This window comes from Nansenia antarctica, assembly GCF_963989245.1.
Source record: "Nansenia antarctica genome assembly, chromosome: 12".
Lineage (NCBI taxonomy): Eukaryota > Metazoa > Chordata > Actinopteri > Argentiniformes > Microstomatidae > Nansenia > Nansenia antarctica.
The window spans coordinates 1,422,702-1,441,251 of NC_137682.1; the positions used below are offsets into that span (position 1 = coordinate 1,422,702).

The 18,550-nt window shown below is 43.1% G+C and overlaps 1 protein-coding gene across 1 annotated transcript; it reads left to right on the forward strand.

Annotated features, from left to right (window-relative positions):
• Positions 1-338: 338 nt before the first annotated feature.
• On the forward strand, positions 339-18,174 carry senp3b (SUMO specific peptidase 3b). The gene is made up of 11 exons (XM_080542783.1): positions 339-470; positions 1,695-2,459; positions 9,860-10,015; positions 10,252-10,363; positions 10,869-11,016; positions 11,143-11,190; positions 12,009-12,086; positions 12,835-12,972; positions 13,898-13,981; positions 15,168-15,218; positions 17,317-18,174. Exons 2-11 carry the CDS (start codon positions 1,733-1,735, stop codon positions 17,425-17,427), a joined length of 1,653 nt encoding a protein of 550 aa, XP_080398909.1. The 5' UTR covers positions 339-470; positions 1,695-1,732; the 3' UTR covers positions 17,428-18,174.
• The last annotated feature ends 376 nt before the right edge of the window (positions 18,175-18,550 follow it).

Genomic DNA, 18,550 nt, shown 5'->3' on the forward strand with positions numbered 1-18,550 from the left:
GTGTCATATGAATGAATGAATGAAAGCTTTATTTCGAACATGTGAAAAAAGAAATAGTTATAACAACAAAAAACAAAAACAAAAACAAGAAAAAACTATGTACTTAACATGTCCGAAAAGGAGTAGGAAGAAGCATAAGATTATTTAATCCTACCCCTTCTCCAATACTCAGAGATTAATAATTAATAATCTACAGTTAACTTCAAAATTAATATAATAATAATAATACAATTAATAACAACTGTTACTCTCTTAAAACCGGAAAGAGACGGGGGGGACCGGATGACCGGATGTGACGCCTACTCCACCAGCGACACTTCCTGTCTTCATTGAATGAGGTTTAGCTAACCAGATCATAGCTGGATGTTGTGGTCCGCTTAACACGAATAAGAATTAAAAACATAAACCTGCTAAACGTTGAACATTTCACCTCAGAAACAGGCCGACATTCACAAAACTGCAGGTTAACGGTGAGTGTTGAAGTCGCGTTATCCTTGACATATTATTATCATTATATTTGGTGTTGTTGGGCTCCTAGCATAGCATAGCTAGCATAGCAGCTACCTCCAGGTTCGCTTTCCAACCGTTTTTTCTTTTTATCTCACCAAAGAACGCAATGTCCATGTGCATTCAGCAGCACATCTTGTACTTGTACACGTGCAGAACAGAACAGAGGGGGTTTAGAAGATTGACTCGGTGGTTTAGGTAATAGAAGATAACCTGCTGTTTCCCATCGGATCTGGATTCGGGGGGATCAGTCTAATTCCTGAAATAGAATGAAACGTTGTTGCAAAATGTGTTTAGTTTCTAAGCACGTGTACACTTTCTCTCAGACTCTCGCGGTCTTGTGATTTTGTATTCAACATTATGACGGTTATATTTTATATTCACACACCCTGTATGTTATATATTTACCATGCAACCGTTTAAATGAATGTTTTAATTCCAGAGGTTAGTCCTCCCCCTCGGCTAGCTCCTGCAGCAACACGCCAGACTGAGCTTAGTCCACCTGATCAGCTTGATCACTTACAGCTGGTTGTTTTACCTCCAAAATGATCCACCTGACCTGGGAATGACATGTGATGTTTTACACATGCGGCCGTCGAGCCTCCGAGGGGCGTATCGAGTGGAAGCTAAGCTAGCTGCTAAGCGCAGTAATTGCACTCATTCAATCCATAGCCCTGCTAAGTTCTAACGTTAGCAGCTGTGCATCCTGCAAAAAATTGCAGGATAATTTGAAATGGTCACTTCTTGCTTGGCTGTAGCTCGTTATAATGACTGTAGTGACCAGCTGTTATTAAAGCACAATACGACTTGGGACAAATTGGGATCTAGCTACTATGTGGAATGGAATGGAATGGAATGGACTTTATTTGTCATTGCTACAGTACAGGTACCAAACAACGAAATTTAGGAGGGGTGGCTCCCCTGGTGTTAGGAAAGGGGGAAAAAAAAAGAACATTTTAGAAAAAGTGCCCATGTGCCCATGTTATGTAGTTATCAATGCAATATGTCCCACACACATTAAACACATATGTATAATATGTACCATTATTAATCAGGCTTGCACATTGAATTTACCCATAGATTTACTGCATACATGTATAGTTTTATCACTTAATTTACTCTCTTCTTCATCTCACCCCTCTGCTCTTCCTCTGTCTCCTCCTCCCTTCTCCTCCTCCTCTTCCCAGGCGACGAGCTGGCGCAGGTCGTGGGGTGCCCGTGGACGATGAGAGACAGCGGCGGCAGCCTAGCTCAGAACCGCTGGCAGGGCGAGCTGGGCTTGGCCGTGGGCCAGGAGGACAGCGGGGGTGGAGGTGGAGGTATCCCCGGGGGGCACCTCATGGACCCCACCTCCACCCACCACGCGCCCAGCCCCATACACCTGAAACTGGAGCAAAAGGAGAGGGCCTGGGACCCCTCAGAGTACATGGAGCAAGTGGAGGAGGACGACGACGGGGATGCTGAAGAGGAGGAGGAGGAGAAGGAGATTGATTTCGAAGGTGGAAGCTGGGATGAAGAAGAGGAAGAAGAGGAGGAGGAAGATGGAGAGGAGGCGGAGGTGGAATGGGAGGTCCCAAACATGCCGACTACATCTCTATCGGACCATCGGCATCACCAGCAACGAGAACTGTCACAGGAAGAGGATGAGGAGGAGGAGGAGGCCGAATATGAAGCAGGGAACTTGCCTAGGATCCCTATCCAGGCTCGGCTTAACGGGCTCAGGCAGCGCAGGCTGGGACGCTGGCAGAAGCTCCGCTCCCACGCGGGCCTGCGGTTCCGCATGACCCAGCACTGGAAGACCTGGCGCCAGCGTGCCCAGTGGGTGGGGACCCTGGGGCACAGGAGGGCGCGGAGGTGGCGCCAGTACAGCCTGTACGCCAACCGGCAGAGGAGGAACCAGGGCCTGAGCAGCCCCCAATCAGAGGAGGAGAGATTCAGTGGGTCTGAGAGAGGTGAGATATTATGAATGAAGGAATACACTACTTTCATCTTGAAGGGGATATCATCAGCTGACACCTTCAGAATCTTACAGGAAGCTGTGCCAGTGTTGTTAGTGTCATTATAAGCCCAGTGTAGGTAGATGTTTTTTCCTCTATGGAAATGTCCATTTCATTTGACGACATAAAATGCCAGCCAGTCTATTCTTTTTTTTTGTGACCAAGATTTTTTTATTGCTTTTAACAACACATAACAATGACAATACAGAACAAGAAAGGAAGGGAGGGAAAAAAGAAAGAAAACAAAAAAGAAAAGGGGTAGTGTAGCAGACAAGTCACAGCCAAATAGTAGAAATACAACACAATCCGGACTGGGATAAATGGAAAATCTAATCACAGAGCAGTCAGGTTGGTCAAGTTCAATGAATAAGCCTTCCACGCATCAACTGTACTGGGCCTTGCTTTTGTTCAATCTGGCCGTTGTGCACTCAAGATTCACAATCCTCTGTAAAGAGTAAAACCAAAAAGTGTTCATACTGAAATCAGGTGTTATCCAATGTTGAAGAATAGTTTTTTTTGCAGAGGTGAAACCAGCAAATAGCATTTTCTTTTGCGTAATACTTAAATCAAAATCAGAGTCGTCATTGAGCAAACATAAACATAGATTAGGAACATAGTCAATCTTAAATAATTTGGACATTACAGAGTTGACATGGTTCCAAAAATTGGCCACGACTGGACACTCCCAGAACATATGGAGAAATGAACCCGGTGTGGGGGTAGTGCAGAATTGACAGTAGTAGTTGGGTTGTAGTTTCATTAAGTATCTTCTGTATTGTGTAGCATAGGCCCTGTGGATGACTTTAAAATGAATTAACTGATGAGCTAAATTTTTTGAGGTTGAATTGAGATTAGACCATATTGTGTCCCAGTTTGGGTGGAAATCCAATTCACCAAGCTCTCGGTTCCATAAAGCCTCAACCGCAAGTGGTTTTTTAATTGCGTCCACTAGATTGCGATAGATTCTGGATACACAGCCACGAGAGGTTGGGGTATGTTCAATCCAGGCTATCATGGGGTGAGTTGGAAGTGGGGAGCGCCAAGGCACTCCATAGGCCTTGAGTGAGGACCTCAGCTGTAGATAGACAAAATATGATGACGCTGGAAGGACAAACTTAGTTTGGTGGTGCTGAAATTAATCTAGGCCATCATTGTCATACAAGTCTCTGAGAGTATTTACACCCCGAGAGCTCCATGTTTGCTGGGTGAATGGTCGGTTACCCGACATCAAGTTTGGGTTATTCCATAAAGGAGTGGAGGAACAGAATCGCAAGGAACCTCCCATGATTTTCTCAGACGCTTTCCACACCTTATGGGCGTTATCTATAATGCAACCAAATCTATGACAGAGTCCTACGTCCCGTGCCTGAGCAAAGTAAATCCTCTAATCTGACTGGACTGACCAGACCTACCTCTATTGACCTCCAAGGTACTTTGGAATTTGGATTCACCCAGGTACGTAAGGCTTGAGTCTGAAAAGCTAAATAATACATCTTAAAATCTGGAACTGCCATCCCGCCCGACAATTTGGGTTGTTGCAAAGTTGTAAGACGGATTCTCGGGCGTTTGCCAGCCCATATGAACCTTGAGACCAACGAATTAATATCATCAAAGTATTTGGGTGGTGGGGGTAATGGTAACATGGAAAACAGGAAGTTGATCCTTGGCAAAACATTCATCTTGATTATCGTGGCTCTGCCCTGAAGAGATATTTTGAGGCTATCCCATCTTTGAATATCCGTTTTGATTTTGTTCAAGGTTACATCAAAGTTGTCTTTAATTATCCGTGGTATGGTTGGGTATATAGTGATGCCAAGGTACCGTAAGTACATTTATCTTTCACCGGGATATGTCTAGGGAGACAGGAGGTTCTTGCTGAAGGACTATGGGGCATTAGAATTGACTTCATCCAGTTAATCTTATAGCCTGACAATCTACCGAAATCTTCAAACATTTCTAACACATGGGGGGCAGAAGTATCAATAATTATCTAGAAATAATAGATAGGGATGCTCCGATCTGGATTTTTGGGGCCGATACCGATCACCGATTTTTTTCCTCAAGATCAACCGATACCGATACCGATTTTTAAAAAAATACATAACTGTAGGCCTACTGACTGGATAGCCTACATATTTTTTGCTTTTTAGACAAAAGTTTTGATCCATTAGGCACCAAGCAAACGCAGACCCATTTTTATGGCATAGTAAAGGTCTGGCCTATCACCCAGTTAGGGCCTGAAGCCCAAGTCAGTCGATATGGCTGTATAAAAGACATCATAAACGTGGCCTTCATGGTTTACATACTGTTACGTCCTCCTATGTTTTCTGTTCAGTTATCTGTCTTCCCCAGGAAAAAAAAAAAGGGGGAAAAAACGGTTTTTGCGATCGGCCATTTTTGCCGATCACCGATCGAGTCATTTGGAGTGAAATCGGCCGATTTAAATCGGTGGCCGATAAATCGGAGCATCCCTAATAATAGAATGTCATCAGCATATAATGAGATGTGGTGGCTATGATCTAGAATTGAAATAGGGGAAATGTAAGTACTCTGATGGCCTGGGCTAAGGGCTCAAGAGAGAGACAGAACAAGAATGGTGACAATGGGCAGCCCTGCCTAGCTGAGCGCTCCAGTTGGATTGGAGAGGAAATAACATTACCTGTGAGAACAGAAGCGGTTGGTGCATTATACAAAGTCTTAATCATAGCAATGAAATTAACCCCAAAGCCAAGATGGTCTAAAACAGCCCACATGTAGTTCCATTCAAGCCGATCGAAAGCCTTCTCAGCGTCAAGCGAAAATACTGCACAAGGGCTGAGAGAGCTATAGGTTAAATTGATGATATGAAGCAGTCTGCGTATATTGTCAGATGCAAGGCGTCCCTTCATGAACCCTGTCTGGTCTTCACTGATCAAGGCGTCTGTTACAGCCTCCAATCGTATAGCCAAAACCTTAGCATACAGTTTCTGGTCACACGAGATCAGGGAGATAGGCTCTCCCCTTTTTTAACAAAAGAGAGATAAGGGCAACTTTTTGATCTCTGTGAAAATCACCTCTGGATATAGCATCATTAAAGGAGTCCATAATAAGAGGACCTATCAAATCCCAAAGTACTAAATACAGTTCTGGTGGAAGACCATCTAAGCCCGGCGATTTTCCTTTCTATAAAGATTGAAGGGCATTGTGTAGCTCAGGGGTGTCCAAACTACGGCCCGCGGGCCAACTAAAAATAAGTTAGCTTTCGTTTTCGCTAGCGAAATAGCTGATAGTTGATGTTGACTGCTCAAGGAGAATACATATTTGAAAGTACAGAATGCCTGAGAGCCTTATATTGCATTATATTACATTATATTTTGAATGGTCATCTGGTGCCTGAATATTGTGTTTTCCTTTACATAAATAATGAAATTTCCACCATAAATTGATGCAGAAAGGTCACAAATTGGTGCATATCAATTCACCAGAATGCAAGAAATTAAGTGTTTGATGTTTAAGGACCCCCAGACAGCCCTGCTTCATGGTTCCCCCCCGATGTCAAACACCACTGGTACCACTTCCGCCTCATTTTGAGCCAGGAAAAACCCTGTACACATCATCCACCAAGAAGCCCTCTGTGCCAAGGCAGTCCAGCTTAATGATGTGATGAACACAGTTGTGAAAACTATCAACATAATTAGAGCACGAGGGCTCTACCACAGAGAATATTTCAAGTGTTCCTATCTGATGTTGATGCTGAATATGGGGACGAGCTCTATGACTCTGACTAAGAAGCAATCTGAGGCTGCTGTTTTGAGAATGAGCCGTCTTTATAAAAAAAAGAAAAAAACATTTAATGGAAAGTTATGATATGGGCTGTTTTTCTTTAAGCATATTCAGGTATCAAGCATACTTTACCTACATTTGATTAACTTTAATACATTAGAGGTGAGGCGATACCTCACCTCTAGTGAGTGGCCCGGCCTTGAGTATATTTTTCTGTATGTGGCCCTCTGTGAAAAAAGTTTGGACACCCCTGGTGTAGCTCCTTTAAGTCAAGAGGGCAGTCAAGAACCTCCCTTTCAGTCTGTGATATCTTAGGTAAATTGAGGCCATGAAGGAACGCCTTGCAGCGAGATGTATCATAATCTATGTCAGATTGGTACAGGTTGGAGTAAAATGTTTGAAATATACTATTCACAGCTTGGGGAGCAGTATGAACAGTGCCCGCAGAATCTCTAATAGCATTTATAGAGGCTTTGCTTTCATTCTCCTTCAGTCTCAGTGCCAATAAGCGGCTGGGCCTTTCAGCATCAAAATAATATCTCTGTCTTGTTCTATGAGGGATAAATTCAGCCTTTGAGAGAGATATAGCATTATATTCTCCTTTGAGACAAGCGAGCCGTGTGGCTTGATCTTCTGTAAAATTTTGTTTTTGTAAATTTTCTACTGTTTTCTACTGTTTTTATTTCAACTTTATTTCCTTCTCTAGCTCATTAAAACGCTTGTTACGTGCTTTAGAGAGAGTGGAGGAGAACGAAATACAAAGGCCCCTGAGAAAACATTTTTGTTTCCCACAAAATTCGAGGATTGTCACACTGTGCTCTGTTTATAGCAAGAAATACTTCAAGTTCATCTTTGAGAAAGATCGAAAAGTCAGTGTTTGTCAACAAAGTGGTGTTAAACCGCCACCTAGTGGCCTTGTCAGTATTAGCAGAGAGCTGAATCTTGCATGCCACAGGTGAGTGATCAGACAACAGTATTGGCAGAATATCAATTGGGGACATGGAGGGAATGAGGGATGGGCTTACAAAAATAAAATCAATTCTGGAAAAAGATTTATGTCTGTTAGAATAAAATGTATAATTTCTGGCCTTATTATTCTGAATTCTCCACACATCAACAACGTTTAAATCCATTATAAATGCGTTTAGAAATGCAGTTGATTGTGAGCTTACATTAACTGGAGAGGACCTGTCTAATGAGGGATCGAGGACAGCATTGAAGTCACCACCTACTATTAAATGATAGCCTACAGAGTTTTCTAATAATGTGTTACTGATATCTGGTAGAAATTCTGCGTCGACTTCATTAGGGGCATAAATGGAGGCTAGCATCAATTTAACCTGGTTTATTCTCGTCTTTATGTAAACAAATCGGCCCTGTTTGTCACTTCTTATCTGGTCGAGAGTCAAATGCAACCTCCTGTCAACCAAGACGAGCACACCCCGGGTCTTATTTTGAGCGCAAGAGTGCGCAATAACTTTAAAATGTTTGTTCTGAAAACGTGTAACGTCACATTCCTTAAGATGTGATTCCTGTATTAGAGCCATGGAGACTTCCTTACGGTGGAGGAATTCTAGAATCCGCGTTCTCTTTATAGCCGAGTTAAGCCCGTTCACATTCCAGCACATAACAGTTAGGTCAGACGCCATAGGATTCTAATGAGCAAATACAGAATATCAGAATGAAATGAAAGTTCTGGTCATGACTACTTAGTATTTCTATCAGTACAGTAAAAGTCCAATCCGTTACGCGACTTGTCCGTTGGGAGGGGGAGGGAGAAAAATAAATGAAAAGAAAATACAATGTACAAAAAAAGTTAGCAAACCGCGAAGGTAACCTACAGGCTTGCCAAAACATAAACATTCTCTGAGACGTGACTCAGTCTATTGCAACGCTGTAGCCCACAAATCGTCTCAATACACCACCTGCTAGTTATAACAATGAGTCTTTATCGAACTTAAAGAATCATATCATCCCCTCAAAAAAAAAAAGTAGCCTAGACATGGCATTAAATAATGAAAACAACGGGATATCAGCAGGCCATCATAATGGTGAAAAATGATAGTTTGAGATAGGGGAACATAACAACCATACCTCGTTAGACCCAGCAGCGTTAGTCAAAGTAAACATCAATTTTCATAAGCAATTGCATACCCTGGGGGGAAAGAAAGTAAAATAGTCCTTTCTATCGTTGAAATCTAAAGCAGACCCCATGGCAGTGTCGTGGCTGATTAGGTGGTCAGTTCCATCCCGTCACCATCCTCGATCCCCGGGTCATTGACAGCGGTAGAGTGCCCTCGGTCGGGTGGGTCGCACGGGTCCTGTAGACAGCTTCAAGGATCGGATGAAGTCCTCTGCTCTGGACGGACAGTCGAAGGACATCTTTTTGCCATCATGCAGCTCCATTTTGAGAGTAGCGGGGTAGATTAGGAAAGGCTGCAGTGCAGACCCATGGCATGTGCATCCTTGATAACCGTGTTGAACCCCTTCCTCTTGGTTGTAGTTGGGGCACTGTAGTCTGGGAAGAACAGGAGGGTGGATTTGTCTTGCTTCACTGGATATGCCTTCCTAGCTTCTTTTAGGATGGTGGTCCTGTCCTGCCATCTCAATAGACGGAATATGAGGGTACCTGTCCTGCCATCTCAATAGACGGAAGATGAGGGTACGGGGGCTTTATACAGTAACTATGGCTTCTTTTAGGATGGTGGTCCTGTCCTGCCATCTCAATAGAAGATGAGGGTACGGGAGCGATTGCTGTTTTGCTCCCGGCCGTTATATCTGCGGTGAGCACGGTCGATCTCGATGACTCGGCCAGCCAAGGAGGGAATCCACTTCACCAGGTTAGCTTTGAGGTAGCCTGCAGCATCAGAGCCCTCCAACGACTCTGGTAAGCCTACCAGACGTAGATTATTTCGCCGGGCCCTATCTTCCATGTCAGCTGCTGTTTTCTCTGTGAGTTGTTCCACCTGCTTTCGGAGTTCAGCAATGCTATCATGTCTGTCCTCGCAGGCCAGCCAACTGAACGGAGTCGATGCGGCTCTGGGTCTTCTGGGCTAGCTTAGCTTAGCTTGGTGCTCGATATCCGTTTTCATACCTCGGACATACTCGTTGGTCTTTTCGATGTCGATTTTGATTGAGCAAAGCTGAGGGGTTAGGATGGAATCCACAGCATCTCTGATGGCCGAGGTGATAGCTGTGTTCAGGATGGATTGCTGTTCTTGCAGCGCTAGCCTGATACCGTCAGCAATGGCGGCGTCGAGGTCTTCTTTAGAGATGGATGTATCTTTACATTTCTTCTTAGTTGGAGAGTTTTCACCCTCTCTTTTGCGACTTCCCGTAGCAGGGGATGTGTTCATTGCTGTTTCTAATATATTATTCGATAAATTGTAAAGTATAATTAGTGTAATTAAGTGGCAAAGTGAGCAGACAAGAAGACTACGTGTGCATCGTCAACGAGTGGTCACGTCCCAGCCAGTCTAATTCTGAACTGGATTCACTGAAGAGATGAGATGCTTAAAGTGCTTATGTTTTAACGTGATTGTGACAATAGAGCGATGTTCTCACTATAACTAACAACATTGTGGTCTCTGTAGATGAGCGGTTGAACGGTTACTCTGGCGACTACCAGGCCAGCCAGGTGGGCAACGTGGGGGAACGAGGGAGAAGGGAACCAGAGACCCCCTACTCTGCCGTGCGCGAGAAGCCTGTCGAGGTCGCCCTCACTGAGGAACACATGAGCTGCGTGCATAGTAAGTATGATTGTTGAATGAAATTACCACCTCTTCAAATATATATATATATATTTTAAAATGCTGTTAGCTTAAAAGAAAAAAGTGTAATCTGTAAAAAATAAATGATACAGGGCAGGACACGCTTGCCGCCGTTGGTGTGTGAATGGGTGTGTGAGAGGCCGTTGTAAAGCGCTTTGGAATAAGGCATTCATGTACGACTTAGCTTGACTGTTCATGTCGTTGTGTTTTCCCAGCTTTCCTGGGTGAATCTCTCCAGCAGTACGGAAGCCTGATCCCCATCCACGTTGATGATGTGGTGGAGAAACTACAGGACATGTTCACTGAGAACTTCTCTCAGCCTCACAGGTCTGAAACTAACACACACACACACACACACACACACACACACACACACACACACACACACCATCTACTTGTAAAATCTGGTGTCCCTGATGTCTGCCTTTTAAATGTGCATCATAAAAAGACTTCAGCTCTTGGCTGAAACTAGGTGGAGTGTAAACAGAATCCGTCTGTTCTAGAACTCTTATGCCAGTCTAATTTTAGACCCTCTAGCAAATGAAGTCTTTCTAACATTTCCTACACATTGTGCTCAGAGATTGTGAGGCTAAGGAAACCGCCCACAATGGCCACACAAGTATGAGGATGTTGATTCAAATGACTCCTAATATGACGATGTTCAAAATGGTGCACAGAAAATGACTTTGACCATCTTCTACTCTTTTCTCAATCACTAGCTAGCCGTGTACGACAGAAATGACCAACTAGGAAGAATCATTTCTAACCAGGAAGAATAACAACTCAAATGATCTGTTATTGACCTTACTTGGTTCCCGTGTTGTTTACACAGGAAAACAGTGGTGCAGCACCTAATTCAGTCCTACCAGAGGTCGTCTGGCACGGCCATGGTGCGAGGGTTCCGCGTCAACTATAAGAAACACGTCCTGACCATGGACGACCTGAGCACGCTGTACGGACAGAACTGGCTGAACGACCAGGTGGGGCGGCCCTTACCTTCACTGACCACCGCCTACAAAGGACACATACATTATAGACAATGTGTTTGTATTTATTTATAGACCAGCTTGGCATTGTGGTGATACGATATTTCCTTTTTTCTGTAGGTCATGAATATGTATGGGGATCTGGTGATGGATTCTGTGCCTGAGAAGGTAGGGAAAACAAGTCATTTGAAATACAACAATTGACAATGATTTAATAAAGACCATTCATTCATTCATTCATTCATTCAATTGACAATGATTTTTCCATTGTAAAAACATAATGCATGGTATTCACTAAGGACGTAACGATACACTCAACTCACGATTCGATACGATTGACTGGAAGATATTATTTTGCAGAGTGCACTGCTGTCGTCGGCCCAATGCTGGGTCTCTGTGTTTTGCCTTTCGGGTGGTTTAGTAACCCTAGAAGATCTTCCTGACATTTCACATCTGTACACAAACTCACAAAAGTATAAAAACACTGCCACGTAAAAAAACACCATTAAAATATGCTGGCTCGTAAGGCCGCTTCTCTCTTCAAATCTCCTCAGCTCTCCATGAGCTACGTTAATTCCCGTAATATACGGTATATATCTATATGAGTAGAAAGCACAAGCTCCTCTGCTTCCTGGAACCGTTGGAATTTCTTCACTAGCGCTTTTAGTTTTGGAATTACGGTAATGAGACCAACTCGTGTTAATGCTGTTGGTTTTTAATGGAGTGTTGCGATTCGTTTTTCATTTCACAGATTTTAATCGTCTCATAATATTTGTATCGATAATGAACTGTCTCGCGATGCATCGTTACATCCCTACTATACACTGTACATATTGTCATTGTGTACATCAGATGAGACTATCCTGCCTCGAGCGTATGAGACTATCCTGCCTCTTAGCATATGAGACTATCCTGCCTCTAGCATATGAGACTATCCTGCCTCGAGCATCTAATCGCTTTCTCCAAAACGTGTTCTGTTCTCCCAGGTCCATTTCTTCAACAGCTTCTTCTACGACAAGTTGAGGACGAAAGGCTATGACGGAGTCAAGCGGTGGACAAAGCATGTAAGTAATCAGAATGTCACATTAGTATACACACATCCATTATTTAACAGGTGCTAGGTATAAAAAAAACACACTCACCATATCATCCGATAGTTTTGATTATAGCACATCACTTTAACAAAGCTTTCTGTTTAGCTTACACCTGCTTTTCATGACGCTTTATCACTCAGTCAGTCAGACGTTTATTCAGATAGTGACAAATGCATTTTTTAATTTACAACAACCTACAAAACCCCCCAACTAGCAAGCCAAGACCACACATGCAGTGAAGAGATAGTTTCTCTATGCTGCTTCTCTTCCTATCATGTGTTTGATAACTCAGACTAGTACCCCCTAACACTGGCCGACTCAGGGGGGGGCGACCGCCCCTCCTGGTGCCCCCACGGTTGAAAAACGTCTCAAGTGCCCTTGTGAGTGGCAAAAATGCCCTTTTGAGTGGCGAAAATGAGAGGACGTGCCCTATTGGTGCCCCTCCAATGGTCTAAACTTGACCATATGCCCCCACAGTTGAAAAACGTCGCACTAAAGTGCCCTTTTGAGTGGCAAAATTAGAGGATGTGCCCTATTGGCTGCTCTTCCAATGGTCTAAACTTGACCATGTGCACTGATGGGGTCCCATGTTGTGCAGTAGGTGCCCTTTTTTTCTTTTCGCCCCTGCCCTTCAAACAGCCTGAGTCCGCCACTGCCCCCAAATGCAAGTTAGCATTTAGATGACCATCTCACACAGAGAAATGTTTCTCCCTCTCAGGTGGACATCTTCCAGAAGGATCTGCTGTTGATCCCCATCCACCTGGAGGTCCACTGGTCGCTGGTCAGCGTCGACATCCCCCGCAGGGCCATCACCTACTTCGACTCCCAGCGCACTCTGAACCGCCGCTGCCCAAAGGTGAGACATGATAATAATAATAATAATAATAATAACTTTAATTTATATAGCGCCTTTCAAAAACCCAAGGACGCTTTACAAAGGGATGAAACGGACAGACAAAACAGAAAACAAACAAAGCAGAAAGTAAAACAGTGACTAGGGGCCAAAGGCCTTGGAGAACAGGTGGGTTTTGAGGGCTAGTTTGAAGGAGTCCAGGGTGGGGGCGTTGCGGATCACTGTGGGGAGGGAGTTCCAGAGGGTAGGTGCAGCCACACTGAAGGCTCTCCAAAGGTCCGTAGGTTGGTGCGGGGGGGGACAGCAGGCCCATGTCTGCGGGCCGCAGGTTCATGATATGACATGATATCACATGATATGATGTGAAAGGCAGGGTTTGAACTCAGGTCTCCCACGCGGATGACACAAGCGCCTACTACCATTAGACCAAGCAAGTCTACTACCATTAGACCAAGCAAGTCTACTTCCATTAGACCAAGCAAGTCTACTTCCATTAGACCAAGCAAGTCTACTACCATTAGACCAAGCAAGTCTACTACCATTAGACCAAGCAAGTCTACTACCATTAGACCAAGCAAGTCTACTACCATTAGACCAAGCAAGTCTACTACCATTAGACCAAGCAGACATCCTAATCAAGTCACACATCACCCCCACTACACCTAGAACACTGACACAGAGAGGGTAAGTGTGATATTATGCCTGTTTAAAAATAAATACAAAAATAAATAAATATAATAAACGTTATTTTCTATGAAATCAGTCTACATACAGTGCTTACAGGTTTTAGAATGAGTGACATGAAGCATATCTACATGAGTATGCCATAATTGCATCGAATATTATGTCTTGTTTAAACATTTTCATAACTTAATCATTAATCACATTGAGATTAATTTTAGTGAAATTCAACACTTTTCTCTTCCAGCACATTAGAAAGTACCTGCAGGCGGAGGCAGTCAAGACAGACCAGAGAGATTTCCTTACAGGGTGGAAAGGCTTTTTCAAAATGGTGAGAACGATTCATACTGTTGTGTAACCAAAGTTGTGTGTTTGTGTTTGTGTTAATATATATGTTACGGTACATGTGGGAATACGGTACATGTGGGAAAACTAGGGTTATGGTTAGGTGCTAGGGTGCTACGGTTAGGGTTAGGGTTAGACTTGCCAGCATGTACCAAGTCGACGTAGCACCTAACCCTAACCCTATTTTTCCCACATGTACCGTCTTCCCACATGTACCGTAACATATATACAGTTAGGTCTACACAATTTCCATAATTCTGGCTCTGTATGCCACCACAATAGATTTGAAATGAAACAACCGAGAGGGAATTGAAGTGCAGACTTTCAGCTTTAATTCAAGGGGTTGAACAAAAATATTGTATGAAACGTTTAGGAATTGCAACCATTTTTATATACAGACCCCTATTTTCAGGAGCTCAAAAGTAATTGGACAAATTAACAAAATCATAAATAAAATGTTGATTTTTAATACTTTGTCGAGAATCCTTTGCAGGCAATGACTGCTTGAAGTCTGGAACCCATGGACATCACCAAATGCTGGGTTTCCTCCTTTGTGATGCTTTGCCAGGCCTTTACTGCAGCAGTCTTCTTTTTTTCTCTGAATGTACCAAACAGTTAATTTGGCCACTCCTAATGTTCCCGCTATCTCTCTGATGGATTTTTTGGGTTGTTTCTGCAGCCTAAGGATGGCCTGTTTCACTTGCATTGAGAGCTCTGTTGACTGCATGTTGTGCGTACAGACACAGCTTCCAAATGCAAATGCCACACTTGGAATCAACGCAGACCTTTTACCTGCTTAATTGATAAAGAAATAATGAAGGAATAGCCCACACTGACCCATGAAACGGCTTTTGAGTCAATTGTCCAATTACTTTTGGTCCCTTGAAAAAGAGGGAGCTACATATCAAAGAGCTGTAATTCCTTAACACTTCCTTAAAATGTGGATGTGAATATACCCTTACCCGAGATTCTGCACTTTAAGCCCATATAACTGTAACTTGAAGATGTTTTGGTAAACAGCTAAAATGATGTCTGTGTCCAAATATATATGGACCTAACTGTATATATATGCCATTTAGCTAATGCTTTTATCCAAAGCGACTTACATTGCAGTAATTGCATGCATAGATAATATTTGTGTGTGTTCATTTACTTTTTACTCTGTGTTTCAGAATGTGGGCCGACAAAACAACGACAGTGACTGTGGTGCGTTCGTTCTTCAGGTAGGTCTGAACTTCCACTACAGTTTCACACTCCTGTTGTTCAGATCCCCTCTCTTGATCAAGATGATCAACTTGTGCATATCACAAACTCTTCCGTTTAGGGCTGGGAATTGCATGGGATCTCACAATACGATATTATCAAGATAGGCGCACAGCAATGTTTCTTTTGGAGAGCAGCAGCTCAGCTGCCATGGACACCATGCCTATCCAGTGTTTTATGTTCTGGGCCCTGGACAGTCTGGACGGATTGATGGCAGCTGCTGGATTGAAAATCAGGTGTAGTGCTGAGGCACAAATGTGTACATTTCAAGCCTGCAAACTGCGACACTTTAAATGAATGTGCAATAACACTATGTGCAATATGACAACCCTAGGGTACATAAGGTTGCAGAGAATAGGAAATGTTAGAATAGGTATAGCATAGCATAGAGTACAGCACAGTGTTTTATCTGTACAGTATAGTATAGTGGATAGTGTACATAGCCTTTATTTATGTAAACCAGCTCCTTTCCCTTCTTGTTTTTTCTAGTTTTTTTTTTCTTTCCAAGCACCAGGGGAGCCCCCCCTCCCAAATGTCGTTGTTTGGTACCTGTACTATATCAATGACAATAAAGACCATTCATTCATTCATTCATTCATTCATGTAATCTGCACAAGTTTTCTAGCCTTAACAGTGCTGGTTTAACGGCGCTACTCAGCCAATGGAATCTGTGCGTTCTGATGAGCATTGTTTGCTCGAGTCAGTCAGTGAGATGAGAGACACACACACACACACACACACACACACACACACACACACACACACAGGGGATGACGAGACGAGAGACTACTCAGAGAAATAAGTTAGAGAAACGTCGTGGCGTGCTCCAAAGAAAGAAAGGTAGACAGTGAAAACAGCTTTTAATGAAGAACGGACAGACTCTTACATTCATTCTTCCCTCGGGCAGTTCAAAACACATGTCTGATATGTCCGGAGACCGTGGCGATTATTAAAAGCAGCACTGTGAAGCGCCACTACGAGACTAAACACACATCTTTTGAGAAAACCTATCCACTCAAATCTGAACTGAGGACACAGAAAATACACGATCTTAAGAGCCCGATATGATCTATCCAGCAGAATCCTCCTAACACATTCATTCACTGTTCAACAACGTGCTGCTAAGTCTGCTCTACTTTTGTCGTCGTCATCATCGCTTATCCTAAAATATCTCCAAACTGCTGACATACATTGCTCCTCCTCCTCAGCCTATCTGCTACGAGAGGTTACACTACGTTGCCATAATACGGTATCGGGAGCGGTTGTATCGGAGTAGTTTTACGGTTAAGGGTACATGAGCACGGCATCGGGTATGAGTACTAGTATCGGTGCATCCTTAATTATTACAGGTACTACTATGTATTATCTGAGTTCTGTATACACAATGATGAGTCAGTGTATCCACAGATTCCCTACTTATCTGGCTCTGTCCTTTTTTTTTTTTTTTTTTTTTTACTCAATGTGTTTTTTATTTAGTTTTCAGAGACATTACAGTACGCAACAGACATAAGCACACAGACAAAACAGCGAAAACAACAAAACAAAACAAAAACAGAAACAAAAATAATTATAATTAACAGTTCACAGAGTACTTCTCATATATAATACAACGCCATTTTTAAGAAGTAAGAGGCATTGTTAGACGTTCCACGTAAGAAATGAAAGGCTGCCACACTGCACTAAACCTCCCAGTTGATCCCTGCAATGTGTATCTCATCTTTTCCACCTTGAGAAAGTACATTGTCCTTTTGTGATGTTTCCAAACTGTCTCTCTCTCTGCTTCAGTACTGTGATGTTTCCAAACCGTCTCTCTCTCTGTTTCAGTACTGTGATGTTTCCAAACGGTCTCTCTCTCTGTTTCAGTACTGTGATGTTTCCAAACCGTCTCTCTCTCTGTTTCAGTACTGTGATGTTTCCAAACCGTCTCTCTCTCTGTTTCAGTACTGTGATGTTTCCAAACCGTCTCTCTCTCTGTTTCAGTACTGTGATGTTTCCAAACCGTCTCTCTCTCTGTTTCAGTACTGTGATGTTTCCAAACCGTCTCTCTCTCTGTTTCAGTACTGCAAGTGTCTGGCGCTGGGACAGCCGTTCAGCTTCGGCCAGCAGGACATGCCCAAACTCAGGAGGCTCATGTACAAAGAACTGTGTCACTGCAAGCTCTCACTGTGACGTCACGCCTCCGAGGGACCCAGGTAGTGAGCGAGGGACAGATGGATGGACGGACGGACGGACGAATGAACGAACGAACGAACAAGGGAGGGAGGGAGGAAGTGAGTGACTGAAAGAAAGGAAAAGAGGAACTTTTCAAAGAACTATTTCCTCTGACGACATCCAGAGAGTTTACGACAACTACTACAGAGGGTGTTTTATCCTTTCAGCCTATTTTTATTTTATTTTTTATCTCTATCTCTCTTTTTCTCTCTCTCTCTCTCTCTCTCTCTCTCTCTCTCTCTCTCTCTCTCTCTCTCTCTCTCTCCCTCTCTCTCCCTCTCTCTCCCTCTTCCTCCCTCTTCCTCCTATGATGAGCCTAGTTTTTATTTCATGTTTATGGTTATTTTTTTGTGGTTGACAGAGGCCAAGGTCTTCAAACATGTTCTCTGTTTGTCAATGACTATCACCCGACCCAGCCCGAACAGACGCGCTTGAACAGTGGTTATTCTTGAACTTGCGTTTCTCGTTTTTCTCTTGTTCAGTAAACGTGTTGCTATGCCTATCGTTACAAGGTTTTAACTGAGGACAGTACTTATGTTTCTGTTTTTTTTTGATTGAATAAATCTTACCGAGTCTGACTCACATTGGATCACCATTGTCAGCTTACAGAATGGTATCAGTGGTGTTCTGTTAGCCCCCCTTTCTGTTTTGTAACTAAGACGACTTTGTTGATAGGTTTGTGTTCTGTCTTTTGTTTATATCTCTTGGGGGCAGGAGTTGATGGAACATAGTTGACTGTTTCATATCTTCTAAAAACGCATTATGGTTGCTAAGAATAAACAAGTACATGGCAAGGAACACATGAAAAGTGGATACTTCTCTTATACTGTGTGTGTGTGTGTGTAAACAAAAAAAAAATGGTTGAATGGTCACATTGCATTCTGACAGTGGTGACGGTGCAATTTGAACCAATATAGAAGAGTGGGTGTGGTGGTGGAGGATGCTCGTGTTAATGTTGTGTTTCTTATATGTGTCTCATGAATCATTTACATGACTATAGTATAGCAGGTCACAGTCACCATTATTGAGTAAGTGTGTGTGACTAAAACGCAGGGGGCTATGTGATGATGTGGGTGTGACT